Source organism: Drosophila takahashii, chromosome 2R (genome assembly GCF_030179915.1).
Source record: "Drosophila takahashii strain IR98-3 E-12201 chromosome 2R, DtakHiC1v2, whole genome shotgun sequence".
Classification (NCBI taxonomy): domain Eukaryota; kingdom Metazoa; phylum Arthropoda; class Insecta; order Diptera; family Drosophilidae; genus Drosophila; species Drosophila takahashii.
The window spans coordinates 32,728,526-32,754,892 of record NC_091679.1 but is presented as its reverse complement, the minus strand read 5'-3'; the positions used below and the strand labels follow the sequence as shown (position 1 = coordinate 32,754,892).

Below are 26,367 nucleotides of genomic sequence, written 5' to 3'. Positions count from 1 at the left end.
TAAGTATCAATTAAGCTTGGTCCTTCGAGCACAATATATATTTAATTTTAATTGAAACATCTAATATAAAAGGCTATGGTTTAAGGACAAGTAGATTTATTAAAATTACAATGTATTTGTGTAATTTACAAATGATTAGTTACCAATATCCAAGTGAATTATGTAATGTATAAAAGAGATATTTAAAATGTAAAGATGCAGATCCCATTGTAAAGGAGTTCTTATGCCGCGGTAAACGGATCTCTGCTTACTTTTTCGTGAAAGTACGAAATTCCGGTAGAATAGGCCTTTGTGCAATTGAGATTTCATTCAAGATGGATCATTAATGTCACAAGTACTTAATTAGATGCTATACAATTTTCGTATTTCGTATTGTATTGTTCGTGCCTGGATATTGCATGCTACAGTCAGTTGCAATGTCATTTATGAGTCCGGGATATGGCCAGTGTGCAATCAAATTGTCAGGGATGAACTCCAATTAGTAGTTCTGCCAGTGGAGAGTGTAGTCGCGTGATTTCAGCTTTCCGGGTGGCCTGTATCATTGCGGGTGGTGATGGTGCTGGGCGTGATAGTGCTGCTGCTCGGCGGCGGCCACTGCATCGAACATGGGCGTGTGCACCTCGCCCAGGAACTGGGGCGTCGGCGGAGCATTTGGCTCAGAGAGCTCTCCAATCAGCGGCATGTCGATATCCGTGGCCAGGGAGCTCTGGCCGTAGTTGCTCAGTCCGTAGGGCTGCTGCTGCTGCTGGTGCTGCTGCACCACCGACACTTGTGCGTAATCCGGCGTGGCCTGCACCTGCTGCACCTGGGGATCCAGCATTACGGGAGCAGCCTCCATTTCCCCAAACTGTATGGGCCCACTCTGCTGCACTGGCATGCTCTGATGAACTGGCAGATTCTGCACGGGTTCATGCTCCACTGGCGCCGACAGGTATTCCTGCTGCAGCTCAGCTTGAGGCTCACTCTGCATTTGCTGCTGGTGCTCCACTTCATGATGATGCTGCTGCTGCTGCAACTGATGATCTTCCTGCGGTGGCAACAGGTCGCTGCTCTGGTCCGCAACATCGTCGGCAGCCTCGCTGATCTCGGCACCCTCACCCGAGGTTTCGCCATCGCGTCGAACCAGGCCCAACATGTCTAGCATATTGCGCTTCACGGCATTCTCGCTGGCCGCCTCCAAGCTGGGATAGCAGGTGCTCAGGCCACAGTTGGCCAAGTGCTGAGCCATCTTGTTGCCGTTGCCGGTAGCAAAACCGCAGATGCAGTGCATCTCTTGCGGCATATTCACCTCCATGGCATCCACAAAGTTTCCATTACAATCGACACCATGACGGAATTGAGCTCGCTCGCAACAGGTCTGATAATTGCACTTGACGCAGTGCAGCCAACCGCTAAAAATATAAAAGAAAGTATTTTTAATGAGGGGTTACATACAAGGCTTACAGCAAAACCCTATCTTAAAACTTATTACCTTACCCTTACTAATGAATTTCACCGATAAGACCAATCAGGCTCTATTAAAGCAAATTAAATAAATTACCTGCTGGCTTATAAACCATATCCTTGCCTTCTCACCTGCCATAATCGAGTTGACCACCATGTTCAAAGTGCTAACAATTCTCTTCCTGTTTCTAGTATCACAGCCAACAAGAGGTGCTTACAATGTGTCATTGTTGAAATCTATTCTAAGCTGCATCTCTACTCGGGAGCAGTGGATAAATACCCCAATCTTCGTGGGACACAATACGAAAAGGGAGGATCTAAATGACCTGATTATTTGGCTTCACCAAACAATGGGAGTTACTAGCCTAATGATGAACGCATTTCTCCAACCAGAAAGGCTCAAGCCCCTTGGCCACTTTAGAATGACTAGAAACAATGCCATCGGTTTATTCTTTTGTCATGGTAGACAAGATGTTGTGTGGTTTACTCTGGATAGAAGTCTACAAAAATTGCGTCGCATTCGTCTGATCATCATGCTGCGTTCCCAAAGAAGTGGTTCCCACAAGGCTATTCAATCCATATTCAACACTCTCTGGCAGTTTCAATTCCTCAACGTTCTCGTCCTGCACAAAGATCACATTTACTCCTACACTCCGTATCCTGTGGTGCGTTTTTTCAAGTTGGATATTCATTCGAATCCGCTTTTTCCACCTGCAGCGAGGAATTTCCAGGGATATGTGGTGTCCACTCCAGCGGAGAATGATATTCCAAGAGTATTTCATGTCCAGGAACCTGGCACTGGGCGGAAGACGGTGCGGGGATATGCCTATCGCGCGTTTGTGGAGTATCTGAATCATCATAACGCCTCGCTACACCTCACAAATCCCGACCAGAGTCTTGACCCTACGACTAGTGTGAATATGAGCGGCATTTTGCAGTTAATAATGGACGGACAACTGGAGATCTCCATGCACCCGTACGTAAGCACACCGCAGAGGACAGTCAAGAGTTACCCCTTGGGAATATACAGAAATTGCCTGATTGTGCCAGTGCGAAATGAGATCCCCAGACATATGTACCTCCTGCGACCATTCCATTTGTACAGCTGGTATATTCTGTCGTTCGCAGTTGTATACATCACGGGAATTCTCTATTTGATGAGTCCAAAACCAGGTACTTCCTGGCCCCAGCGCTTGGGTTTGAACTTTCTGGATGCCGTAAGCAAGATCCTCTTCATCAGCTCACCCGTAGTAACTTACAGACCATCGTGGCGCTACTACATGGTTTTCCTACAACTTTCTGTCCTTGGATTCATTACCACAAGTTGGTACAACATTGAGTTGGACAGCTTTTTCACAACCATGGTCGTGGGCGAGCAAGTGAATAGCGTGGAACAGCTCATCCAGCAGCAACAAAAGGTTCTGTCCAAGGAGTATGAAATTAGCACTATTCTGCGCCATGTTGAACCTCGTTTGGTGGACAAAGTGAGTCGGCTTTTGGTGGGGGTAAATGCCAGTGAACAGGTGTCCGCCCTGCTCAGTTTCAATCGCAGCTACGCCTACCCTTTCACCGAAGAACGCTGGCAGTTCTTTGCCATGCAACAGCAGTATGCCTTTAAGCCGATATTTCGCTTCTCAACCGCTTGCCTGGGATCCCCACACATCGGTTATCCAATGCGCATAGACAGCCATTTGGAGTCGACCCTCAACATGTTCATTATGAGGATTCAGGATGCTGGTCTGCTGCAGCACTGGCTGGTCTCCGACTTCAATGATGCCATGCGCGCTGGATATGTGAGATTTCTGGACAATGTCCTGGGCTATCAACCTATTGATGTGAATACTTTGCGACTGGGCTGGTGTGTTTTGGGAATTGGTTGGTTGCTGTCTGCCCTGGTTTTCGCTGTCGAGCGCTGGCATCTTTACCCCTGGCGTCTTTCTGCCTAACTTAGTAAATAAATACAAATTCTATACTCACGTGTAATGCGTCTCCTCGCTGGCGTAATCCGTGTTGCACTCGGCGCAAGTCTTGCCCTCCAGGAAGGCAAAGAATACTGGGCGCTTGTAGGTGGAGAAGGGCGGCTGCTCGCGGTGATGGGTGCGAATCTTTGGCGGCGGAATCAACAGCGAATTGTTGAGCAGGAGACGCACCGGTTTGTTGGTCTTGATCATGCTGACATGATGTTGCACCGCGTGCTGCTTAAGATCACCCTTCTCGAGGAAGGTAAGCGAGCACTTCTGGCAGCGCAGCGAGGGATCTCGCTTGTTGATGTGCTCGTCCAAATGCAGGAAATAGTGTTCGATGCGCAGCTGATTGACAACGCCGCGCTTTGAGAAGTAGAATATCTGAAAAAGAAGGGAATGATTTGAATGAAAACATCAAGAAGGGATTACTAATCAAAGCTACTCACATCCAAGCAATAAGGACACTGCAGGAAGTTCTGGTGCTTGTGGTCGTCATAGAAATGCCTGACCAAATCGCGGTGTGATGACGAACGATAGCCGCAGGAGTGGCACCAATAGGGCAGCTCCAGCGTGCTGTGCGCCTTCTGCAGATGGGCCGTCAGCAGGTGCAGGGAATTGTGACGCTGCTGGCAGATCAGGCAGTAGTACGAGGGAGAGCCCTCGGTCTTCGTCTCGGTTGGATGCATGATCTGATTGTGCTTGGCCAGAACCGATTCGGTGGGGTGCTTTTCCAGGCAGAAGAGGCACTGGAACTGATGCTGCTTGCCCTCGGGCGAGATGTGCGACACCAAGTGGGTCTGCAGTTTCTCATTGGAATCGAAGGAGTCGCCGTTCAGGCATATTGGACACTCCACCGTCTTGGCCAGATTGTTGTGAGCGGTTCGGGGCGTGCTGAATGGAAAGATCTCATAGTACTCGTCCGTGCCATCGCTAATGCCGTAGTAGAGCTCCTCCAGACCCCTAAGATCCTCATCCTCCTTCTTAATGACCAGCGAGACCTTCACATCCTTTTCCCTCGGTTTTTTACCAGGAGTCTTAATGGCAAGTGCCTTGGCTGCCAGTGATTTGGACAGTGCCTTTGATGATGCAGGTCCGGCCTTGGAGGTCGAAGCTTTGTCTCCTTTCGGCTGGTTGGTACTGCCAGGTGGACGACCTGGACCCTTCTTAACTGGCACCTGGGGCGGTGGAGTGTTCAACGAGTTTGGTGGACGGCCACGCTTCGGTCCAGTGGGAATTACATCCTTCTCGCGATCCTTTTCCTTCTTTGGAACCTTGTTGGAGACAACGTAGTCGGCATCGTTGATTGCTGAAAACAAATAAGGAATCGGTTTAAAATGCTGTCTTTTTAAGAGATATACAAATAATTCACGCAGCATTTTCGTCCATTTTTTATGGGAAATCTGGTAGAACAGCTTAATTAGTACTTGCTTTTTTACGTTTTGTCACTCCAAATGAAAAAGTAATTCAAATAAAAACAGTTAATAAATTTCTTGCAAGTTTATTGGTTTTTATCTCACAAGAGATTGCTTTAAAATAAGTTAACACGAATGATGCCAGAGAGTAGAACTTAAATTTTATGTGCGCCATGTGAGTGCATATTGATAATACACTTCACATCCAATGATTGCGTAAATTCACAATTCACACAACACAATCAGAGGACAAAGGCTTTGACCTGAGCTCATCATTTGGCTTCGATTATAAGAATGTAGTTAAACAAAACGAAAACATTTCACTTTGGAGTGAGAAACGCAGGCACTTGCTTAGTGGATTATCATTACGAATTATTCTATTCACTGCCTATATTGAAAACTGGCTAGAAAAGTACGAAAGTACTAACGTTTCTTAAGGCGCTTGGGAGCCGCATTGGCCGGGGTCTCCTTGTAGTTGGCGGGCAGGACACTCCAGTCCTTGAACGGATTGGTGGCGACCTAAACGAAAGAGGCATTAGGTGCTGATTAGATACTTATTTTGATTTTTTATTTACCTGATACAGGCGCTGGGTGATGGTTTCATTGGTGGTAACCCTCGTCTGCTCGGCGATATGTATGATAATATTGTTGAATGCCTGCAAGGCATATGTGCCGAATGATTCCCGCCAGACCAGCTCGTCGAGGAACTGCTGGATCATCTGGCGAGAGAGCAGCGACAGGGTGTTCTGGAACATGCGCGGCACAATCCGTCGCAAGTACTCCATTACCGCTGAGTTGTTGTGCTTGGCCGTGTTGTCGGTGGCTGCTGCCTGAACGATATTCTTGAAGCCCATGCTGAAGAGCGTGATCTTGTCCACGGTCAGATCAATGCAAATGGTGCTGTCCTTGTGCACCCAGCGCGACAGGGGCTCCAGAATGGCCTGGAAACGCTTCTTGTAGTTGCGATCGCCATCGGTGATTGGCTCCACTGCCCGCAGGCGAATGGATTTCTCCGCGTAGTCATAGACGCCAAGAACCTCCACTTTGACCTGCCGCTGGGAGCCGTCCTGTGAGGTGGTTCCCAGGGAAATTACGCCCACCTTGAATTAGTAATAATAAAAACTGTGATTAAAGGCTCTTTTCAAGTGACATGTAATAGTTACCTCGACAAACTTGCCGGGACCGCCCAACTTCTTGCACTTCTGATGCACTGCCAAGGTGCAAATGGCTCTTAGCCAGGTGTAGATGCCCTTGATGTACACACTGTCCACCTTGACCCACTGCACCACATTCTGAATGCTGGTCTGGCAGGCCCAGTGGTAGATCAGCTTCAGCAGGAATGTGGGCGGGTGCTGGGCTCCCTCGAAAATGGAATTGTTGAATACGGACACGAAGCGATAGGGGCAGCAATCGCTGATCCACACATAGCCACCAGTGTAGGGGAACTTGGTTACATCCGAATAAATGCCTAAATAAGAAAAGAATTCAATTAGATTTTATGAGAGTAAGGAATCTTTTACTACTTACCCAGCTTCAGTTCGTTGTTGCGGTGGTTAATGCAGTGCTGCTGAGCGCGGAGCAGTCCCTCCTGGAGCAGCCACTCGCAGAACTTGTTGGGCGTCAGCATGAGCACCAGTTTGACCTTGGAGTCCAGCTTGCTGCGTGTGGCAGCCATGTCCTTGATCTTCAGGAACGGCTTGGCCAGCACCACCAGCGATGGATAGGTCTTGCCCTGCATTTTGTTGTCCTTGCCATCCTTGCCGTCCTTGCTGTCCTTGCTCTCGTCGGTGCTGCCCACCACCAGACCGCCCACCGAATTAACCTCGGCGGGTCGGTAGTTCTTGGGCGGCGACTCGATGTCCGGTTTGGATTCCTTGGGCGATTTGCCGCTGCCCTTGGGCACGGGTGATGACTTGCCGGAGGAGGAGGCTGCAGCAGCCGCTGCACCTGCCTTCTTGCCGGGCTTTGGAGAGGATGCGGCATTGGCCACGGCCACCGCCTTCTTGCCCGCCGACAGGGCCAGTCGCTTGGCCAGCGGCACATCGTCGTCGCCCTCGTCGGAGGACTCCAGGTAGGCGATGTTGGAGGGCTGCCTGGGCGGTCGGCCACGACCACGCCCCGTTCCACTGGCCGGCGCAGTGGGCGTGGGCGGGGGATCCGCTGCCTTGGGAGGCTTCTTGGGCAGCGTGGCCTCCTTGAGCTCCTGCAGCACCTTGCCCTTGAAGGAGTACGCCTGGAAGACCTGGCCGCTGAAGAGCTCCTTGCCCTCGTTGGCGCTCACGGCGCTCTTGAGAGCACCCTTCACCGCGTTGTGCTCGTTGGTGATCTTCTCGTAGTACGCCAACTGAGCCGGCGACAGCTCCTCCACCCAGAACTCCATGTCCAGGGAGATTTCACTTCTCGTTACGCGCGTCATCTTGGAGCTCACGAATACCCGACCACTGGGCCAGCGAGGGCGGTATTTTTCAACAATTTAGCGCCTGAAAGAATTTTTCTTCGCTGCAATTAGCTTTTTTCGCGTGGATGTACCTGCTTGAGTGAGGATGGCATCTATCGATAGTATCGGCTTGGGTCTGGCGTGTGGTATTTATTTAACAATGCCGATAGTATCGAAAAAGTAAACTATACACTTTCTAATTACAAAAAAAAAATATATAAAATTATTAAATGCTTGTGTTAAATTTTAAAAATGCCCATTTAGAGAAATATTATTGGTGCCCGGGAATCTTTAACAATGAGCAATCGAAACATGTGCATAAAATTAAAAGAATGTTATGTTATTTTTTTAATTATAATAAATTATTTATTTTTTCAATGTTTTATTGCACGACTACACTGGATTCATTGACGGAATAGCCCTGTTCGATAAGAGTGCGATAGTACTCAAAAATTATTTACAAGTATCGATGATTAGCACAAGTAATGGCAGCCCTGAAATATGGCGCGTAGTTTAAACATATACGTTTATTGCGTTTTATTTAACTGTACCTAATAAAAGTAAAGAATCAGCTTTGATAATATTTGTAGTGTATTTCCCCTAAAATAAACTTATAAATAATGACACCGGTGGGCAAGTAAAAATTACTAAACAAATACTGTGAAATGGCTAGAGGCTATTTTCGTAGTTTAGTCACGGTGAAGTGTCAGCAATTCAATTTGAATTTATGACCACTCGTAAATTATCGGCTCATTAGCTACCAAAGCCCCCGATTAAGTAGTGACCAGTGGAACTTTTCTATCACATTGTTATGTCGCTTTATTCGAAGCGCACATTATGCATTATTTATGTCGGCAATGACGCGATCATAAAGAATTTCCTTGACATTGAGTCCCCACAGGAAGTCGATGTGGTTCCACTTTTCCTCGGGCAGCCGGTATGCACTTTTGAGGGCACTCGGATTCATGGTGTACCGCAGGCGATCCACGTCGATCAGACTGGCGAAGTAGTCGTTGTCGCTGTAATACAGATAGGTGGGCACCTCGATGCCCTCCACATCGTAGTCCGGCGGGGTCTTGCTGCTGTACTCCTTCTTGTTGCGCGTCGACCCGTAGTCGAATTGCCGGAAGTAGCCGGAATTGTACTCCTGCAGGTAGTGGAAGATCTGGTTGACCGAACAGCCAGCCGGTGTGGTGGCCATAATTTCGGGCAACATGGTTTCGTTAATATACGGCGAGTTCCAGCCGCCCAGGAGGAACAGGGTGTTGGTGCACAGGGCTTGAGTGAATGCCTCATCTTTGCAGACAAGGGCTCCGAAAAGGTTCATAAGCTGCGTGTTCGGCAGGAACTCGGCGCTGCCGAAGAGCTCCACGAAGGCATTGGGCTGACCCAGCAAGGGACCGCCAACCGTGGCCAAGGGACTCTCCATGTTCTCCATCCAGGCCACAGGAGCCAACAAATGGGCCGAACTAATGCGGCTCTTGAAGCGCGGAATCATCGTGTTGAGAACGAAGAACGAGGTGGTCCCCTGAGAGTGACCGACATAAGTCACTGTAGGCTGTCCCGTGCGGTAAAGGACGTAGTCTATCATGGCGGGCAGATCGTAGATCCCTATGTCGTGCCACTCGAAGTTCCAGAACGGTTGCAGCAGCGGCGATTTGGTGGCGTGCTTCTTGGAGTAGGTATTTCCTCTGGCATTACCCATCCACACATCATAGCCCTCTTCGGACAACAAATAAGCCAACCCACTGTGGGGTCCAGCCAGGACCCAATCCGATGAGGAGCACAGCAGTCCGTGCATGAGAAAGACGACCGGACGTGGGCCATCGTAACCAGTGTTTTTGGAGTACGGTATGCGGTGCATGGTCAGGAGATAGCCATCGGAGGTCTGAACCTCGTGCTCCTCGATCTCATAGCCGTGTCCTCTGGCGATGGTGACCTTTAAAGATAGATAGATCTTAGATAGGAAGGACAAAAGTCCTCCTTAAACTTACCGTGGTCACCGAGCTGGCTCGCCCCGCATCCGCAGGCAGGGCAACGGCCAGGCCCAGACTTAAAAGAACCGCAATTAATTGAACCAGCAGCATTTTTTATTCCACAGGTGCAGGTGCTTTGACCACTGACTTGGCCGCCCGTGCCTTTTATATGCCCCCCAGGAACTTGATAAGGATTCCTAGATTTGGCTGGCTAATTTATGGCTGTTTATTTTTGCCTGAAAGTTCGTCTGATTCGACAAGACTGATAGATCGTGTGGGAATTTCGATCCCCGTTGATTTAACTGGCTAGCGGTCAACGGCGATAAGGCTTTCCTATCATTTCGTTAATCTTGATGGCTTATGATTACGTATAATTGCTGTGAGTTTGGGAGCAATTAGTATTTCCTGTTTCTACTCAAGGTGTTCCAATGAACTGGACAAGATTAAACTTTGAATCAGTATGCTAGCACTGACCTTAACTTGTATTATCAGTGAGCAAGAATAGAGTTATTTAATAACTCTTGTAACTCGACTATCAGATACCCGTTATTTTGTTAACCAGTTTGAAAATAAATGTACCTCCAGGTGGCGCCACATTCAGCTGTTCCCAATGCAACCCTGCTAGAACACGCTTTTCAGCCCTGGAAATAAATACCATGAAAAATACCACACACCAGTTCTTCAAACACGAAAAATCACAATCACAATCACAATCCCAATCATAAAATGTAAATAAAAGATAATTAAATTAGAATTTTGTATAAAATGGCTACCTATCGTCCCCGCGGCACTTTGGCCAGAGTGATCCATGCCAAATTTCACAACGACAACTCGCTGGAGGACATAGACACCCGAAAGGTAAACCTCGATTTTGATTTGTGCTGCAGAATCCCATGCATATGGTTCCATTTCAGTGGTACTGCTTGAACCATGAGCTGCCCCCCAGATTCCAGGCCAGATTCGTGCCCCTGGAGCCGGACGCCACCACGGTGAGCTGGCTGGAGCGCACCAAGGCGCTGTCGGCGAACATCTGGACCCACTTGTGGCACGCCCTCGCCAGGTCGATTCTCCAGTTCTTCATGACCCAGACGGACATCAATGGATTCCTGAAGCGCGGCTCCATGTTCATCCTGTCCGAGGACCAGTTCCGCCAGTTGCTGGTGGCGGGAGGCTTTCAACCTGCCAGTGGCGACGAACCGGTAGGAGAAGAATCCTCCATAGATTGTCATTACTCACCCGCTTTCATCTTTCTTAGGTTACGTTACTGGACATTGGAGCCGGCGATGGCGAGATATCGCTGCGAGTGGCCAACACCGTCTCCGAGCTGAGTGGCAGTGCTGGTCTGCGGGTTTTCGCCACCGAAGCCAGTTGGACCATGCGGGACAGGCTGAAGAAGCTCAACTTCAACGTAATCACCGAGATCGAAGGCCTGCAGAACCTCGAGTTAATTCTATGCCTAAACGTGCTGGACCGGTGCTTCGATTCGTTCAAGCTGCTCGAGGACATTCACGTGGCTCTAGCTCCCAATGGCCGAGCCGTGGTCGCATTAGTTCTGCCCTACATGCACTATGTGGAGACCAACACCTCGCATTTACCCCTGCGCCCGCTGCTGGAGAACAACGGACGGCAGGCGTCGTTCGAGGAGGAGGCTGCCCGGTTCATGGAGCTGCTGGAGAACTGCGGCTTCCGCGTGGAGTCCTGGACCAAGGCACCGTACTTGTGCGAGGGCGATCTTCACCAGTCGTTCTACTGGCTAATCGACCTAATCGTTGTCATTTCAAAGAAATCCTTTTAGATCAAAGCTTCCAAGCCCTCTGAAATATTTGTAACCGTTTTCCTCCTAGAGCTAAGTGGCTGCATTGATAAACTGAGCATTTATACTTATTACAAATGTAGGCTATAAATTAGGTAAACAATTTATTCTTAAACAATTACCAAAAATGTAAATGGATAAACATGTTTAAATTAAATGGCGCGAGTTCTAAGCCGCATTCGAAACGAAACCATAGTACTTGTTGTTTTTCTTATAGTCTTGAGTAGTTTGAAGTTATTTCTTTTATACTTCTTAAAGTAGCGAGGTAGCTTAAGTTGTATCGGTTGTCGATATACTTTGTTTAACCTTTAAGTCGCGTGTTCTAAGCCGCATTCCAAGAAAAATAATAATATTGTCAAGTTGTTTTCGGTATTTTCCTATAGCCTTCTGAAGCTTGAAATTAATTGTTTATACTTCTTAAAGTAGCGAGGTAGCTTAAGTTGTAAAACCAGGAACTTCTTAATATCGGTTGTCGATATACTTTGTAAATGTTTTAATTATAAATCGTGAGTTGTAAGTTTTCGGTATTTTCCTATAGCCTTCTGAAGCTTGAAATGAATGTTGTATACTTCTTAAAGTATCTTAAATTGTAAGACCAGAAACTTCTTAATATCGTCATTAGATATAGTCTTTGGTTCTCTTAATTACTTTTAACTAATCATATTATTTAGTCTTTGGTAGTATTTAACTAATACTTTTTGATTCCGGTAAAAACAACCTCCAGGTAGTTATTGACATATACAATCCTTTCAGGATCCAGTGGAGCGGGATTGTGGATTGGTAATATCTCACGATAGGGATTGTCGGTTATGTTGTAGGCCCTCTTAATGTCAATATTATTACTCCTGGCCATCTTATTGATGGCTGTGAAGTCGGACATTGCCTGGAGCTTTGAGATCGACGTATAGCAAATGGGAACACCAAAACTTCGGATAATACTTGAAAGACAATCCTGCCAGTCATCAAGTGTGTCCTTTTTTTGTAAAAAATTGGCAATATTCTGGGTTATAGTCCCAGTGCCGATGAAATCGGGTTGCAGTATAAGAATCAAAGTGGGATCCACATGAAGAATGCTTGAAAATTGGAAGAAAGACAGGGGATAAAAGTGTTTTATCACCTGCTGTTTAGGGAATGAAATTTCGATTTTCCCGAATTGACCAATTGTTTTCCCGATGAAGTGCAACTCCAAGTGGCGAATGTTTGGATACTGCAGAAACAGGAAATTCAAGTGCATATCCTGGAAGTATATTAACGTTTCCTTGGTGGCGCCCACCACGTAAACGATGACAGCTTTATCCGGATGAGGGATCCAGGAAATGTGGGTGAGGGCCAGGCAAAGGCTGCCGATGCCGCTGAAGGAGGAACAGGTGGCGAATAGCTGGTACGATTCCAGATCGGACCAAGGTGTCGGGCTAATCCTCACGTTGGTGGCTTTGCGGAAGGCCTCAATGAGATGGCTCTCCTTAATTCTACATCCTTTGTAGAAGTGCCTGATATTCACAATGCTGTCCAATTGACGGAAAGGAGTTGCGATCATGGCCAGAGTTCGACAATCCTTTGGAGTGTGATATTCCCCGATTAGTTTGTGGTGCTCGGCGGAGCAGAAGGCCACTCCGGCACATCCATCGCAGTCCTGCAAAGCTCCAGTACTGAAGCAGATATCGCAAACGGCGGGTTCCCCCAGAAGTTGATGCTCCCGCGGGAGGAGCGGTCTGCCCAACTTGGTCCACACAAACAGCTTAAGCTGGGAAATGACGAACTGCAGCATTCGGCGATCGGAGATCCTGCCGTGCAGCAGCAGCGGATGATCGATCTTCCTGAACTTCTGCAGATCCCTTAGCACCTGGCAGACGGGTTGGTGTTCCGGACGATCTTTCAGGAGATGGGATACGCTGCAATAACGCTGCATTTTGCATCCCCTGCAAATAACTTTGGGCGGCACACTTTCCTTCTCCAGAAGTTTCTGTAGACTCACAAGGGTTTCTTCTAGGTCATTCGATTTTTCGGTACTACATAGCATAACTTTTTTCCAGATCTTGCCTTCAGTTGAGACGCAAACATGGCATTTGAGGAACGATCCCGAAGGTGGGTTTACCGACATCATATTTAAAGGCGTAAATTCCTAAAAGGCATGTAACTAATACATGTATTAAGCTCTACAATGCGTAATGGTGAATATTCTTACCCAATATTTTTGTTAACTGACTTTTAATTCATCGTATTATGGCATTTTCAGGGCCTCTTGGCCAAACACTTTTCAAAGTTTGACAGAAATAGTGAAATGGTTAAAAAAAGCGCTCGACTAAAATGAACTAGTTCACTGGTTCTTATTTGACAAGTGTTTAAATCTACTGTTGTTTATTGTAACTACGTATCGATTTCGCTGAACATAAACATATCCATTAATTTCCTTTGTTTATTTACAAATATAAGCTTTAAAAATAACCTAAATTATTTAATTTAAAAGCTTTCGAACTCTACTAGTCCCGAACCGAAAGTGCCATCTCTATCGGCTCCACATCATGTTTGCATTTGTCCGCATTTTGGGTTTGTTTTGATTTTGATTCTGCTCTGATAAAAACAAAAGCAACCGAAAATGGCCGAAGCAATGGCCGAGGAAAAGCCAAAGGATAAGCCGCGGGGCAACCGGCGCAAGGACAAGAAGGACAAGACCAGCCAGGTCGTCAAGGTAATCTCTAGATCCTTTGGTTATTCGTGGCTTCCCACTGATTCTCGATCCCCCCAACCAGATTGTGATGCGGCATCTGCCGCCCACCATGACAGAAACCGAGTTCCTGGAACAGGTGGGTCCCCTGCCGGAGAACGACTCCTACTACTACTGCCAGGCGGACTGGTCCCTGGGCCACGAGGCCACCTGTCGCGCCTACATCGACATGTCCCTGAAGGACATCGCCGACGTGCTGCAGTTCCGCGACCGATTCGACGGCTACGTCTTCGTGGACCAGAAGGGCGTCGAGTACATGGCCATCGTGGAGTACGCCCCCTTCCAGTGCTTCCTCAAGAACAAGGCGCGCAACGACGACAGCAAGGTGAACTCAATCGAGAGCGAAGCCCACTACCAGGAGTTCGTCCAGCGGCTGGCCGACGAGCGCGAGGAGGCGAGTCGCGCTGGCGACGTCAAGCTGGACTTCTCCTTCGACCGGCGGGCGGACGAGAAGGTCAAGTCCACACCCCTGCTGCAGTACCTGGCCAACAAGAAGGAGAAGCGCCGCGAGGAGGCGCGCAAGCGGAACGAGGAGAAGCGCAAGCAGCGGGAGGAGCAGAAGCAGGTGCGTCTGGCGGAGCTATCAGATCCCAGCAAAGCCAAGGAAGTTGGAGGTGCTACCGGTGGAGGTGATAACAAGAAGCCTGCCGGCAACAATGCCAAGAAGGATCTCAAGGATCCTCCACCTTCCGCTGCCCAAGGCAACGATCCTTCCAAGACCTCGCGCTCCAAGCGCCGAACTGAGCGCGACCAGCGGCGACGGGAGGAGCACGAACTGCGGAAACTGGCCAAGCGGGATAAGAAAAAGGACGAAGGCCCGCCCAAGCAAGAGAAGGGCAAACAAACCGGTGGAAAGCAGAACAGAAAGCCAGACAAGGACATCGTTATTCTCAAGAAGGAAAACAAACCGGAGCCAAAAGATTACTCCGAATTGCCATCAACTTCAAAGGCAGCTGCCGAAGCCAGGGAAAAAACCAGGACTGAGAACAGCGAGATTCCAGAAGCTGTGAAGACTTTCATACAGGCTGCCAGCGGTCAGAAGGATAAGGAAGCTGGTGCAGCTACCTCCCACGACACAGCTGCCGAGGAAGCCATCAAGGCGGCGCAGTTCCGAGCCTCAGAGGAGCGACGCATCCGCAACAAGGTACGTCTTACAAAATCCCCTATCTTCTACTCTACAAGTTTCATTAAACCAAACAGGATCGCCCCTCGATTGCCATTTACCAACCCAAGGCTCGTGTGCGCATAGGATCAGATGATTTGCCACAAGGTGCAGGTACGGGAAAAGATGGTTCAGATGGCGAGGCTTCGGTGGTCGAAGAGAAGGCGGCCAAGAAAAACAAGCGGTCCAACCGGCGCAACAAATCAAAGCCCAAGGAGGTCAGGGAGAGTCAACAGGAGGATCGACGCGTTTCGAAGTCCTCGGAGAGCAGCAACAGTGTCAAATAGCGATAACGGATTTTATTGTTAAATAAATGTGGTACACATGATTGGAGCAGCAAGGTCAATAGAACTCGTCCTCCAAGTCCATCTGTGTACTCGATTTTTGATTATTCTTAACCTGGTCCTGCGACTGGTACATGTGGGCCACCTGATTGGCGTCCGTTGCATTCTCGCTGTTCTTGTCCTCGCGGATTCGAATGAAGCGGGGGAATCTCAGGGAAATGCCGCGCTCGCCGTCCACAATGCCGATGGCCGCGCGGTGGATCGGGCTGAGGGACAGATCGGCGCACTTGACTTCCCACACCTGGACGGGCTCAAACCAGTGATCCGGCTCCAGGCTGGCGTCGTATCTGTAGTAGGACTTGGCGGCGCTGGTCACGTGCTTGCCCAGGAACTCGGAGTGCGTCTGCAGATCCTCATCGGTGAAGCCTGAAATGGATAGTAAATGATGATTTGCATACAAATTAAAAGTGCACAATCGCACCTGTTCCAATTTTGCATATGCTTTGGTACTCCTCGTTTTCGGTATCATAGCAGGCCAGTAAAAATCCTCCATACGTTCCAGTTCGCCGGCCCTTGCCTTTGTAGCCGCCTATCACCACCAGATCCAGTGAGTCGCCCACATTGGATAGGTAATCCTTCTTCAGTTTTAGCCAATTCCGGGATCTCTTCGCTATCTCATAGGTGGCCTCCTCGTCCAGAGTCTTGACCATAAGACCCTCGCAATTTCCTAGCAAATGTAGCTTTAATTAAACCGTTTTTGGGTGCGAAAATTAGACAAACCTTTGATGGATTCCTCTAGGAACTGCTGCACTTCGTCAATGTCGTTGGTGTCCAGAGCCGTGGCAAACTTCCATTCTCCCTCGACTTCCTGGAAATGCTCCAGCAGGAGTTTGCGACGCTCCGACAAGTTCTTGGTCACCAATGCAGTGCCATTGATGTAGAGGAGATCGAAAATGTAGACGCAGACTTGGACCTTGATTTCCTCGATGTCGACGTTCTTTCGCTTACGCGTGCTAAGCACCTGGAAGGGCAGAATCTGCTTGCGTTCGACATCCCAGGCCACAATTTCGCTGTCTATGATATAGGACTTCACTTCGCCCTTGAGAAGGCCACTGCTCCTGGCAATCAGATCCGGATACTTGGCCGTGTTGTTCTCCGAGTTGCGCGAAAATATGCTGATCTCCCCCTTTTCGTTGCGGTGGATTTGGGCACGCTCTCCATCGTACTTCCACTCGCAGGTGATCTGCATGCCGCCGAATCTTTCGAACACCTCGTGGACGCCCTTGGTGGGCTGGGCGAGCATAGGCCTCAGCGGCATGCCGGGATGCATGGGGCAGCGGTCCTGCAGCTCCTTGATATCGTACTTTAGAATGGCCGGAATGATGATGTCGTAGTTGGGACATTGGCTGAAATAATTAGGTTTATTATAGGTTTATTACATGCAAAAGAATGCCCCCACCTGTATGCCGTTTTCAGCAGCAGTGTGGTCTCTGCTATTTCATCCTTGTAAACCTCTGGCACCTTGCTGGCCTTGCAGTCGTCAATGTGATTCTTTTTGACCAGGCCAATGGCCAAAGCTGTGAGCAGACTCTGCTCGGCAATGCCGATGCGCAGCTTGCCAATCAAGGAGCGGATGAAGAAGCGAGCCTCCGACGATCGGCAGGCCACAAACATATTGTACACCAGATCCATTTTGGACTGGCCGGATATCTTGGCTATTTCGCGCAGCTTCCTGAACACATCCCGGACATTCAGAGGGGCAGGCTGGAACATCATGCGCTGCGAGACGCGCGACTGTTCGGCCACAATGCCCAGATCTCCGATCAGGTGCGTCTGCGATTTGATGTGAGCCAAATTCCGACCAGTGGCCTTGCAAATGGCCTTCATCAAGGTGGTCTCGGCCACGCCCAGCTCCAATCCCTCGTAGGCGGGGGCCAGTTGGTTGATGCTGAGGTAGACACTGGGCACCAGATCCTCCGGACTCACCAGCATCACCGAGCTGAAGAAATTGCTCAGCGTGTCGATCATTTTGAGACGGCCTTTGGTCTCCTCGATTACTTGAAATGTGCGAGCCAAGGCCAAGTAGGGAGTGCTGCAAATGGTTGGTAAGTATGAAAAACATAGGGAAGTTGCTGGTTTCTTACACTTTTTTCTCCTTCCAGTAGGCATTTTTGAGTGGATGGTAGGAATCGGCGGAGGGATCGTAGTTTTCCATATCCTCCTTACTGGCTGAAGTGGAGTTTAGACCTATGGTGGTGACCTTCTTATCGGTTGACTTCTCCTCGACATCCTTTGACTCCTTCTTAACTTCCTTCAATGGGCTTTTCTTATCCTCGGAGTCCACAGACATAGGTTCAACCTTTGCCTTAATTTCCGGGGAGGCACTCTCAGCCTTGATGATGGGTTCATCTGGGAGTTCAGTCTTCGCATCGATCCTGTAGTTAATTAGGGATATTTAAATAAGAAATTGGCAAAGAAACATTCGCACATCTTACTTGGGAACTTTTTTGGGCGGCGATGGACTGTCGGCGGCATCGGATTTCTTCTTGAAGAAGGATCTGAAATAAGGGATTGTCAGATGCGGAATTTATAAACACCATTATTTTCGTATATTTACGTTATGGACTTTTGCATTTTGATTATTAAGCCGCTTTTAAACAAATATAAATTGCAATGCTATTCTATCAGATTTCCCGCCAGTTTTCAGCGATGGGTTGACCACTTACGATATTATCGATATATCGATCACGAAATTGTGCGAATCTTATTGCACATACAATTTTAAATTTTTCTTACAAAATCGTAAAAAAGTTAATTTTATATTAATGAGAATTGGCTAGGGGGATTCCCTAAACTGTTGAATTGCTGAATTGTTGAATTTTGGTCAGCTGTTAATCAGCTGTTCCATACAAAGTCAACTTTCAGAAATTTCAGCAATTCAACAGCCCCGAGGCTGCTGAAAATTTTGTTGAATTGCTGAAAAGCCAGAGTTGTCACCTTTTTTAAAAGTCGTAACATTTTAGTATCATTAGTATGCATTATTTATTTTAAAATCAACTTAGAAGGCATATTTGTGGTTCTTTTTACCTTGGTAACACTTTTAGACAGTAACTAGCAATAATAAATCAAATTTTACATGCTTTAAGTTCCGTGAAACTTTTCAACAAATAACAGCTGTTTGAAAATTCAACAGGAACCATTTTGGGTCGTTCCCTTAGTTGCTGAAATTTTTTGTTGAATTTTCAACAATTCAGCAATTCAACAGTTTAGGGAATCCCCCTGCTATTTGTTGTTAATTATTAGAAATAAGAATTACAAGTAAGATATCGATATTAGTGTGTGCCATCGATACCTCAAGAACAGTGTGACCGCAGCGTTAGCGTCTTAGAATACCAACTTTTGTCAAAAGAGCAGTGAAATTGTTGAATTCACAAATAATTGCAATTCGCAATATCACGGGTATAAAATACGAAACAAATACAATGGCCGACGAAAGCATCACGCGAATGAACCTCTCGGCCATCAAGAAGATCGACCCGTACGCCAAGGAGATCGTGGACTCCTCCTCGCACGTCGCCTTCTACACGTTCAACTCGGCGCAGAACGAGTGGGAAAAGACGGATGTCGAGGGAGCCTTCTTCATATACCACCGCAACGCGGAGCCCTTCCACAGCATCTTCATCAACAACCGACTGAACACCACGTCCTTCGTGGAGCCGATCACCGGCAGCCTGGAGCTGCAGTCGCAGCCGCCGTTCCTGCTCTACCGCAACGAGCGCTCCCGCATCCGCGGCTTTTGGTTCTACAACAGCGAGGAGTGCGACCGCATCAGCGTCCTGGTGAACGGGCTGCTCAAGACCAAGGACCAGGGCACCAATGGCCAGGCCCAGCGCCTCGCCGCCGCCCCCCAGCAGCAGCAGCAGCAGCCCAAGCAGGACAACAGCCAGCCGGCCAGCATATTCAACATGCTGAGCAAGGCGCAGAAGGACTACAATGCCCAGGTGAGCGGCGGCGGCGGGCAGCCGAAGACGCCCTCGGCGGAGAACGTGACGGCCGGCAATGTGCTCAAGTTCTTCGAGTCGGCCAAGCAGGCCACAGCCGAGTCACTGTTTCACCGCGTCCAGCCGCTATCCGTGGACCAGCTGGAGAAGCAGCAGCGGGCAGTCACTCCTGGCGAGGATCTGCTGCCCTCGGCGGGCAGGGACAGCCACGAGAGCCGCCTGTCGCCGTTCCAGAAGGCCCAGCAGCTGAACACCCAGCTCCTCAGTGAGCTGAAGATCGGCAAGAGCTACGCGCCGGCCCAATCGCCAACCGGAGCCCCGTCCTCGTCGGCTCTGATGGCCAACGACGATGCTGGCAAATGCTTGCGCAGACTGCTGGCCGGGGACAAGCCCGGTCCGGCTTTAATGCCGCCCACCATGTTCGATGCGCCCAACAACGGCAACCCGGAGCCCCAGCAGCCCCTCAACTCGACGCAATTCGTCCAGGCCTTCACCTACCTTATCCAGAACGATAAGGAGTTCGCCAACAAGCTGCACAAAGCCTATCTCAACGGCTGTTCCAATCTGCTGCTGGACTCCAGCCCCACATATCAATAAACAGAAATATTCAACATTTCCGAAATTCAGCCCTTCTTTTCTTTTGTTTGCATTGGAGTTCGAGTTCAGACCCATTTAATAATCAAAATGTAATAGCTGCAATCCAACGCGGGATGATGTAGATTTCAAATCTAGAAAATCCGAGAGTTAACTTGGTTGGTTATGTGAAGTAGTCGTATTTATTTACAAAATGGATAACTAAGCCGAAGGGGCGTAGAAAAGGTAGTTGAATGGCAAACAGAATTCAATAAAAATAGTTTTAGTAACAATAAATAACAACGTTTTTATTTAGATTAAGACCTTCAGCTTGGAGAGGAAGTAGTACAGAAAACAAAAGAGCCACAAGTTGAAGTCGAGGTGGCTCACACCCGCCGACGAGGATGTGGCCTCTGTGGTCAGGTTTTTCTCGTATCCCTCGAAGGAAACCACGCACTGGTACGCGTCGGGATCGTCGTCAGTGTCGTAGGCCGCCACAATTGCACTGCCATCGAAGTAACCCTCCTCGTCCTCATCCACCATGTGCTCCCTCTTCACAACATCCTGATCGTTTGCACTGTAGAAAATACTTGGTTAAATACCTATAGTTAACTAGATAAGAGGCATGTCCTTACATGATAGTGATGGTGGGTTTGGGATAGACATTCGTCACCGTGCAATTCAGCTGAGTTTCGTTGTGTATAGTTTTGTGAGACAACTCCAGAGTGTAGTTCCTAAAGTCTATAACCTGGACCCTCTGGTGACTAGTGACAATTTTTAAGGGGGTCTGGACCACGCACTTGTAGTCGCCAGTTGTTCCTATCGTGGGATTAATCAAAGCCAAGGAGCTGTACTGTTTGATTGGTTCCGTTGACGCCTCATAGGTTGCGTCTATTTCGTTCTTAAATTCAGGCTATCATAAAAACAAATATTATTACAAATTCTATATATTTTATTATTAACTCACAATTGCATACGGTGGACTTCCAAGGATCCACTGATATAAGGCACGTTCATCTCTGTACCATTTTACGGTTATGGACTGTGGATTCTCCTCGACTTCAAAATCACAGTCCAAAATTGTGGGTTCCATCTCTTCATTTTGAAGGACTATTATCTTATCTTCGGACTCATCTCTTGTGGGATAGCAAAGCGCATCTAAATTAAAACGAATATTACTTTCTCTAAATTATGACTCACACTATAAAGCTTTTTAAAAAACAAGGTCTATACATTACAGAGTACACAGAATTGTTTGGAATATTATATAGGCAAATCCAAAACACATTTATCACCGCTTGTATTCAAAATATATAGGTACATATCTACATAAATTTTGTCGAAAAGCTTATATTTACGAAAAGCAAAAACGCGAGTGAACAGATGCCTGTTTCGTTTAAAAATAGAAACTAATAACAAACAAAAAGCAAGAAAATTTAAACATTTTTCATTTGGTAGTTTGTCATGTGTGCCAAAATGCGGCGAATTATATATATTTTTTTTAAAGTTAATTTCGCTGGACAGGTTCACTTTTTCACATTTTTTTAAATCTTCAAATGTTTTTTTTTTGTAATATCCTTTTATTTAAAGTTAAAACATCGAAAGACTTTCTTAGCAAAAAGCACTTCTCATTTTTCGCTAGGTCATAATAAATTCACTAAATATCCTTCACGGCTTTAATAATCCCAAAAAGGATAAGAGAATATTCGAAATTCACAGGAGGCAGTTGTTTATATTCCGATTTAATGCACATGTTAACTGAAAACTGTTTTTAGCTATACGTTCGTATTTATAGATATCCGATTTGTCATTATTTTTCTCAAGGTTTGTACGACGGACTTTCGCTGTATTCGCTGTATATTTTCCCGATGAAATGATTTCATTTCTTAATTTAAAAATAGTTCTCTAATGCTTAATACTCGTTACACCGCCACAGGATTGAGCTGTACCTCTCTGGAATAATCCAAATGCAAGAATGACAATGAGTAGGGGATCCATAACGGTCTATTTACACTTCCTCATATATACCACCGCGGCAGATCTGACTTTCACAACCGATCCTAACTCAACCGTCCGCTCTGCATGGTATAACTATAGCAACTGAATGGTTTTGGCCACGGGAGAACCGAGAGCTGTTGGCCAAAGCCACCCAGCGTAACCATGCATATTTGAATTTAGCCGAGATAATGCCGGCACTTCCTCTCTGGCACACGATCTTTCGATCGCTATAGCACTGTAGCCCGTGCCACTTGTACTCTCGGAGAATAATCATCATACGGACATGTGCTAGTGGGTTCGTGTTTGGGTTCGCTTTTGGGGCGATCGCTGTGCAGCTGGCGCAGTAAATAGCCCTGCATGTGTGGGGGTTGGAAAACCTTTCCGCTTCGATACTCTCCGCTGCTCCTAGCTGCCGTTGACTATTTGAAAACCAGTTCGGCTTGACTTTGGCCCACACCTACAACTAGGGACAGTCCAGTTTTTCGACCGTTAAAGGACATGCCATTGCTGACAGGGTGTCGAACCCAGTCCTTAAGGACCTTTTCTTCTTTTCAGTGTCTCCGCAAAAGTGGAGGGGCTGTTGTAACTTTAACCCCTGTAAATATTATGTCTCCATAGCAATAACGATCATTAAAATTCCTGTAATTCTATAGTTCCAGCTTTTTAAATTTTTGAATCGAATTTTTAAATTTTACTTAAAATATTTTCAAAAGGAAGAGCAAATGGCCAAGTAAACGTTGTTGTTTGCTATATTGTTATTTTTTTCAGTAAGAGTATTATGCGTTGAGTTTCTTCTAGGCTTAAGTAGAGGCAGATCCATTCGAGCTTTGTTAAACTGTAATAAGTGTACATGTATCTTGAAAGTAGATTTTTTGTAAGGGCCTGGGTGCTCGTTCCAACTCGTTGATTAACAAAAGAAACAAGAAAGGAAGGTGTCCTCGGCCAGCCGAAGCGTATATACCCTAATAGATCATTCCTATTAACTTAAAAAAACATTAATTAACATTAACTAAAGAATAGCTATATTCCAGAGAAGATGAGAATGCAATGCAAATCAACAAAGATATATTTTTTTCCTATTAATTTCCATTTTCCTTTTCGACCGATTTTCGATTTTAAAAAATTAAAATCGAAATTAAGAAATATTTAAAAAATAATATTCCCAAGGTAATATTTTTTTCCGATCTTTTTATGGGAGCTATAAGATATAAGAAGATTAATTAATTATAATCTTATAAACATAATGTCGAACGTTTAATTTTTTAGCCACTGATCTCTTTTTTTTTGCTTTTTATTGAATCCATAACTTGAAAGAAAAATCTTATAGTCCCCACATATTCGCTGTTTGTAGCATTGGAATCCGAGTATGTGAATCGGAATTGGTAGAAGCCGTGTGGAAACTGTGGAACTAGATCTGCGGGCATATATGAATTTCGTACTATTAATTGTCCCTGAAATCAGGAAATAAGAGTAATGACTTAAATAAAAAACCCAGTAGAATATATACCGAATAGGGACAGGTGTGGTTTATGTTGGAGAATCTTTTCAACAACTTCCACGTCATGACGGCATAGGGAATAAAATTCCTCTTTTCGATCACTTCGCAAAGTCTAACGACCACGTCAACTAAGAATGGTTGGTACTGGTTGCTGTAATCCTTCTTTAGGACCTGAATTCGGGTCTGGCAAAAGAAAAGGCCAATATATCCGATTGCCTGTCGAAATCGAACAATAACTTACCGTTGGGTTTATCATGGTCACAGTCAAATAGGCGTCCAGGTTCGCCTCCGCCATATTCCAATTGATTGCCTTCAAATGACAGGAAATATTTACCACTCTCGCCGGATTTCCTTCGCACTCGACTTTCTTCAACTTGAAAATCAACTGGGATTCCGTCTAACAGACAAGAAAAACATATTTTATTTAGTCCGACTCAAGATCAAGTTAGGAAGTTTACCACTTGCCACAAGAGGCAGCTGCCAAGAAGCACCTGCCACGCAAATATCATTGCTATATCTGGCATCGAGTTTTCAGTAATGAAAAGCTATATCCTCAGCAAGCATTTGTTAAATCGATTGTTAATCTCTTTATAATCGGTAAATTACATTTTTATAACGCAAATCGATTAGTTTTACAAATGAACCGAGCAGTGAAAAAACTACTATTAATGGAGCAATTTCTGAAAGTATGATTATAAATACAAGAAACAAGAGAGAACGCTATAGTCGGGTTGGTGTCCCGACTATCTAATACCCGTCACTCAGCTAAAGGGAGTGCGAGGGAGATGGATAAATAAAATTGTTTTGAATGCGCATAACTTTTTAATGAATGGTCCGATTTGAAAAATGTCTTCTACATTTCGATATGTATAAATATAAACAACAAAATTGCATTTCTACTTCTCGGAAATTTTTTAAGTTGTGGCCGCCAGGCACATTTTAAAATCGTAAGGGGGCGTGGCGCTCGGCTGAAATAAACTTGCGTTGCGTAGGAATGGACCATAATACTTGCATATGAATGCTTATTTTTGATTAAAAGTTAGATCATAAAGTTTTTGGATTTCTTTTTTAAAGAAAACCTGGCATGTATACGATCTAATTCTGGTCTCATAAACATTCACTACGGCAGTGGCATTGAAAGAACCATTCTCGTTTTCCTCTACGTTGTACTCCTCTTTTACAACATCCCCGTTATTAGATCTGAAGGTAGAAAGATAAATAAAAATAGCTGGTTAACTAGAAAAAAATATTATTTTCTTACAGGATCTTTAGGATGGGTTTGGGGTACATGTTGGTCAAGACACACTTTACTTCCGTTCCGTTAGGAATCTTATTGTGGTACTGATCCAACGAATAGTTACTCAGGTCGATGACCTGTATCCTGTGGTAGGTAGAGACCATTTTTGATTCGGTCTGAACCACACACCTGTAATCTCCAGTTGTTTCTATCGTGGGATTAATCAGAGCCAATGAGCTGTACTTTTTATTTGGATCCGAAGAACTCTCGTAGAATGTATCAATGCTGTTCCTAAACTCAAGCTGGCGTAAAAATAGGTTACATTTGTGCTCAATGAATAGAAACTTTTGGACTTACGGTTGTAACTGGAGTAATTCCACGGATCCATTGACTTATGGGTCTGTCATCTTTGTACCATTTTACGACTAGAAACGATGGATTCCCTTCAATATCAAAATCGCATTCCAAAATCGTTGGTCTCTTATCCTCATTTCTACGGAGGTACACAAGCTTGATGTTAGCCGTATCATTTTGAGGAAAGCTTAAGGCATCTGAATAAAATAAATAGGGTTTAAGCACGATTAATTACCGATAAAAAGATGTACATTTGCATATCATTAAAACAATATTTGCGGACCAAACCACATACTAAATATTTACCTATTGGGAATAATCCCATTGCCAGAATAACAAGTAATAATGGATCCATATCGGTCTATTTTCACTATCCTAAATATCAACTAAACAAAAAAGGTGAGTATAAGCGTCTGATCCCCTTGATTTAGCTGTTCCAACTGAATGTTCGACTATACAAACGAGCTTTTTAACCGATCCTATTCTTAGCGATAACAATCCTTCACATTTCAAATTATTTAAATTATAAAAGCCCAAAGCCAATAGCAATGTAATCAAAAAACAAAATACGTAGCATAATGCTTATCGCTATTTAATGAAAACAATACGACCATGGTCGTATGTGCACATATACATTATGTAGCTTTAACATATAAAGCTTATGAGGAATAACAACTAATATAATAACGCAAACCATAAAAAATAAATAAAAGTGTAGATTAAAATGTTTCTTAAACGTAAATAAGTGAACACATATGTATCTACCAACATCAAGAAAGATTTTTTTAAGGCATTGGTACTCGTTCCATCTCGATGATTATGAAAAGAAAAGAGCCTTCACTCTACCATGCAAATGTGTAAATACAATGGATGAAAGCTGATAAGGTCTTTTTTCTATAGTTTTCTATTGTTTATTTTGTATTGTGCATTTGCGTATAACTTTCAATTTATAACCTGCCTTACCAAGTTGACCTCTAAAGGTAAGATTAAGATCTATGTGTAGGTATTAACAAATTTAATTTCACCTTAAACGCCAGAAAAGTCTATACATTTCCATACAAAGTGCTTTATCTCAAACATCAGAAAAAAGTTTCAGTTAACTTAGATAATCCCAAAATAATATAACTTACAATTTTTCATAAGTATTTATCAGTAGTTTATCAGGGCGTCACTATTTCCAACTCAATATTTTCTAAGAGATTCAAAGAAAATTATGAACAACACTAATAAATATCTGGAACCTTACCAAGTTCCAATTCAAAATTAGGGTGTACAAAGATAAGCTTCGGCATAAAGCAAATACAAATTAGTTAAAACTCTGCTTACTGAAATTAACTAATCGAAATAATCCGCAAAGCAAATAATTGTTTCCGAAATAGAGGGTTGCTTTCCTGCCAGTGCTTATAAACAATTTTTCAATCAGCCTAATATTATGAACAAGAAAATATAGTAAGGTGTCTCTTTTTCATTGTGTTAGGTACAACACCATT

The 26,367-nt window shown here is 45.6% G+C and overlaps 11 protein-coding genes across 11 annotated transcripts; 4 read left to right on the top strand and 7 right to left on the bottom strand.

Moving 5' to 3' along the window:
• Nucleotides 1-79: 79 nt before the first annotated feature.
• row (relative of woc) lies at nt 80-7,381 on the bottom strand. The gene is made up of 7 exons (XM_017146487.3): nt 6,347-7,381; nt 5,983-6,287; nt 5,395-5,919; nt 5,248-5,338; nt 3,854-4,713; nt 3,421-3,788; nt 80-1,391 (listed from the first exon to the last, which is right to left on the bottom strand). Exons 1-7 carry the CDS (start codon nt 7,233-7,235, stop codon nt 539-541), a joined length of 3,891 nt encoding a protein of 1,296 aa, XP_017001976.3. The 5' UTR covers nt 7,236-7,381; the 3' UTR covers nt 80-538.
• Ir51b (Ionotropic receptor 51b) lies at nt 1,530-3,412 on the top strand. The gene has a single exon (XM_017146488.3). It carries the CDS (start codon nt 1,599-1,601, stop codon nt 3,387-3,389), a length of 1,791 nt encoding a protein of 596 aa, XP_017001977.3. The 5' UTR covers nt 1,530-1,598; the 3' UTR covers nt 3,390-3,412.
• A 669-nt stretch (nt 7,382-8,050) lies between the features above and the next one.
• LOC108060652 (lipase 3) lies at nt 8,051-9,473 on the bottom strand. Its single transcript, XM_017146438.3, has 2 exons — nt 9,251-9,473; nt 8,051-9,195 (listed from the first exon to the last, which is right to left on the bottom strand). Exons 1-2 carry the CDS (start codon nt 9,341-9,343, stop codon nt 8,092-8,094), a joined length of 1,197 nt encoding a protein of 398 aa, XP_017001927.2. The 5' UTR covers nt 9,344-9,473; the 3' UTR covers nt 8,051-8,091.
• A 438-nt stretch (nt 9,474-9,911) lies between these two features.
• On the top strand, nt 9,912-11,236 carry LOC108060655 (protein-L-histidine N-pros-methyltransferase). The gene is made up of 3 exons (XM_017146442.3): nt 9,912-10,090; nt 10,147-10,431; nt 10,488-11,236. The coding sequence occupies exons 1-3, from the start codon at nt 9,998-10,000 to the stop codon at nt 11,025-11,027; spliced, it is 918 nt and encodes a 305-aa protein (XP_017001931.2). The 5' UTR covers nt 9,912-9,997; the 3' UTR covers nt 11,028-11,236.
• Nucleotides 11,126-13,340, bottom strand: LOC108060646 (uncharacterized). The gene is made up of 2 exons (XM_017146431.3): nt 13,231-13,340; nt 11,126-13,167 (listed from the first exon to the last, which is right to left on the bottom strand). Exon 2 carries the CDS (start codon nt 13,147-13,149, stop codon nt 11,734-11,736), a length of 1,416 nt encoding a protein of 471 aa, XP_017001920.3. The 5' UTR covers nt 13,150-13,167; nt 13,231-13,340; the 3' UTR covers nt 11,126-11,733.
• A 116-nt stretch (nt 13,341-13,456) lies between these two features.
• Nucleotides 13,457-15,330, top strand: Upf3 (UPF3 regulator of nonsense mediated mRNA decay). The gene is made up of 3 exons (XM_017146495.3): nt 13,457-13,734; nt 13,796-14,914; nt 14,971-15,330. Exons 1-3 carry the CDS (start codon nt 13,642-13,644, stop codon nt 15,217-15,219), a joined length of 1,461 nt encoding a protein of 486 aa, XP_017001984.2. The 5' UTR covers nt 13,457-13,641; the 3' UTR covers nt 15,220-15,330.
• DNAlig1 (DNA ligase 1) lies at nt 15,217-17,953 on the bottom strand. The gene is made up of 7 exons (XM_017146494.3): nt 17,834-17,953; nt 17,712-17,774; nt 17,361-17,651; nt 16,676-17,308; nt 15,997-16,622; nt 15,698-15,943; nt 15,217-15,642 (listed from the first exon to the last, which is right to left on the bottom strand). Exons 1-7 carry the CDS (start codon nt 17,848-17,850, stop codon nt 15,275-15,277), a joined length of 2,244 nt encoding a protein of 747 aa, XP_017001983.2. The 5' UTR covers nt 17,851-17,953; the 3' UTR covers nt 15,217-15,274.
• Nucleotides 17,954-18,587: 634 nt separating this feature from the next.
• DCP1 (decapping protein 1) lies at nt 18,588-19,840 on the top strand. Its single transcript, XM_017146512.3, has one exon. It carries the CDS (start codon nt 18,699-18,701, stop codon nt 19,812-19,814), a length of 1,116 nt encoding a protein of 371 aa, XP_017002001.2. The 5' UTR covers nt 18,588-18,698; the 3' UTR covers nt 19,815-19,840.
• A 130-nt stretch (nt 19,841-19,970) lies between these two features.
• On the bottom strand, nt 19,971-21,898 carry LOC108060703 (uncharacterized). The gene is made up of 4 exons (XM_017146513.3): nt 21,740-21,898; nt 20,758-20,948; nt 20,426-20,703; nt 19,971-20,367 (listed from the first exon to the last, which is right to left on the bottom strand). Exons 1-4 carry the CDS (start codon nt 21,786-21,788, stop codon nt 20,103-20,105), a joined length of 783 nt encoding a protein of 260 aa, XP_017002002.2. The 5' UTR covers nt 21,789-21,898; the 3' UTR covers nt 19,971-20,102.
• A 1,079-nt stretch (nt 21,899-22,977) lies between these two features.
• LOC138912218 (uncharacterized) lies at nt 22,978-23,633 on the bottom strand. The gene is made up of 4 exons (XM_070212104.1): nt 23,528-23,633; nt 23,296-23,469; nt 23,123-23,239; nt 22,978-22,986 (listed from the first exon to the last, which is right to left on the bottom strand). The coding sequence occupies exons 1-4, from the start codon at nt 23,579-23,581 to the stop codon at nt 22,978-22,980; spliced, it is 354 nt and encodes a 117-aa protein (XP_070068205.1). The 5' UTR covers nt 23,582-23,633.
• Nucleotides 23,634-24,249: 616 nt separating this feature from the next.
• On the bottom strand, nt 24,250-25,232 carry LOC138912217 (hemolin-like). The gene is made up of 4 exons (XM_070212103.1): nt 25,184-25,232; nt 24,881-25,074; nt 24,548-24,825; nt 24,250-24,486 (listed from the first exon to the last, which is right to left on the bottom strand). Exons 1-4 carry the CDS (start codon nt 25,230-25,232, stop codon nt 24,309-24,311), a joined length of 699 nt encoding a protein of 232 aa, XP_070068204.1. The 3' UTR covers nt 24,250-24,308.
• Between the last annotated feature and the right edge of the window lie 1,135 nt (nt 25,233-26,367).

What these genes read in the sequence shown, in the direction of transcription:
- Ir51b (XM_017146488.3), top strand. Translation starts at nt 1,599, where the DNA reads ATGTTCAAAGTGCTAACAATTCTCTTCCTGTTTCTAGTATCACAGCCA.
- row (XM_017146487.3), bottom strand. Translation starts at nt 7,235, where the DNA reads ATGACGCGCGTAACGAGAAGTGAAATCTCCCTGGACATGGAGTTCTGG. An exon ending in CAACAACGAACTGAAGCTGG is followed by an intron (nt 6,288 to 6,346) that starts GTAAGTAGTAAA and finishes TTTCTTATTTAG; the next exon opens with GCATTTATTCGGATGTAACC. An exon ending in TCCCAAGCGCCTTAAGAAAC is followed by an intron (nt 4,714 to 5,247) that starts GTTAGTACTTTC and finishes ATTTGTTTTCAG; the next exon opens with CAATCAACGATGCCGACTAC.
- LOC108060652 (XM_017146438.3), bottom strand. Translation starts at nt 9,343, where the DNA reads ATGCTGCTGGTTCAATTAATTGCGGTTCTTTTAAGTCTGGGCCTGGCC. An exon ending in GAGCCAGCTCGGTGACCACG is followed by an intron (nt 9,196 to 9,250) that starts GTAAGTTTAAGG and finishes CTATCTTTAAAG; the next exon opens with GTCACCATCGCCAGAGGACA.
- LOC108060655 (XM_017146442.3), top strand. Translation starts at nt 9,998, where the DNA reads ATGGCTACCTATCGTCCCCGCGGCACTTTGGCCAGAGTGATCCATGCC. An exon ending in AGGACATAGACACCCGAAAG is followed by an intron (nt 10,091 to 10,146) that starts GTAAACCTCGAT and finishes GTTCCATTTCAG; the next exon opens with TGGTACTGCTTGAACCATGA. An exon ending in CTGCCAGTGGCGACGAACCG is followed by an intron (nt 10,432 to 10,487) that starts GTAGGAGAAGAA and finishes CATCTTTCTTAG; the next exon opens with GTTACGTTACTGGACATTGG.
- LOC108060646 (XM_017146431.3), bottom strand. Translation starts at nt 13,149, where the DNA reads ATGATGTCGGTAAACCCACCTTCGGGATCGTTCCTCAAATGCCATGTT.
- Upf3 (XM_017146495.3), top strand. Translation starts at nt 13,642, where the DNA reads ATGGCCGAAGCAATGGCCGAGGAAAAGCCAAAGGATAAGCCGCGGGGC. An exon ending in AGACCAGCCAGGTCGTCAAG is followed by an intron (nt 13,735 to 13,795) that starts GTAATCTCTAGA and finishes CCCCCCAACCAG; the next exon opens with ATTGTGATGCGGCATCTGCC. An exon ending in AGCGACGCATCCGCAACAAG is followed by an intron (nt 14,915 to 14,970) that starts GTACGTCTTACA and finishes TAAACCAAACAG; the next exon opens with GATCGCCCCTCGATTGCCAT.
- DNAlig1 (XM_017146494.3), bottom strand. An exon ending in CCGCCCAAAAAAGTTCCCAA is followed by an intron (nt 17,652 to 17,711) that starts GTAAGATGTGCG and finishes AATTAACTACAG; the next exon opens with GATCGATGCGAAGACTGAAC. An exon ending in CCTAGAGGAATCCATCAAAG is followed by an intron (nt 15,944 to 15,996) that starts GTTTGTCTAATT and finishes TACATTTGCTAG; the next exon opens with GAAATTGCGAGGGTCTTATG.
- DCP1 (XM_017146512.3), top strand. Translation starts at nt 18,699, where the DNA reads ATGGCCGACGAAAGCATCACGCGAATGAACCTCTCGGCCATCAAGAAG.
- LOC108060703 (XM_017146513.3), bottom strand. Translation starts at nt 21,788, where the DNA reads ATGGATCCCCTACTCATTGTCATTCTTGCATTTGGATTATTCCAGAGA. An exon ending in ATTTGGATTATTCCAGAGAG is followed by an intron (nt 20,949 to 21,739) that starts GTACAGCTCAAT and finishes GTTTTAATTTAG; the next exon opens with ATGCGCTTTGCTATCCCACA. An exon ending in AAACCCACCATCACTATCAT is followed by an intron (nt 20,368 to 20,425) that starts GTAAGGACATGC and finishes TATTTTCTACAG; the next exon opens with TGCAAACGATCAGGATGTTG.
- LOC138912218 (XM_070212104.1), bottom strand. Translation starts at nt 23,581, where the DNA reads ATGGCGGAGGCGAACCTGGACGCCTATTTGACTGTGACCATGATAAAC. An exon ending in TGACCATGATAAACCCAACG is followed by an intron (nt 23,470 to 23,527) that starts GTAAGTTATTGT and finishes TTCTTTTGCCAG; the next exon opens with ACCCGAATTCAGGTCCTAAA. An exon ending in ACCACACCTGTCCCTATTCG is followed by an intron (nt 23,240 to 23,295) that starts GTATATATTCTA and finishes TCCTGATTTCAG; the next exon opens with GGACAATTAATAGTACGAAA.
- LOC138912217 (XM_070212103.1), bottom strand. Translation starts at nt 25,232, where the DNA reads ATGGATCCATTATTACTTGTTATTCTGGCAATGGGATTATTCCCAATA. An exon ending in AATGGGATTATTCCCAATAG is followed by an intron (nt 25,075 to 25,183) that starts GTAAATATTTAG and finishes TATTTTATTCAG; the next exon opens with ATGCCTTAAGCTTTCCTCAA. An exon ending in GAATTACTCCAGTTACAACC is followed by an intron (nt 24,826 to 24,880) that starts GTAAGTCCAAAA and finishes TTTTTACGCCAG; the next exon opens with CTTGAGTTTAGGAACAGCAT.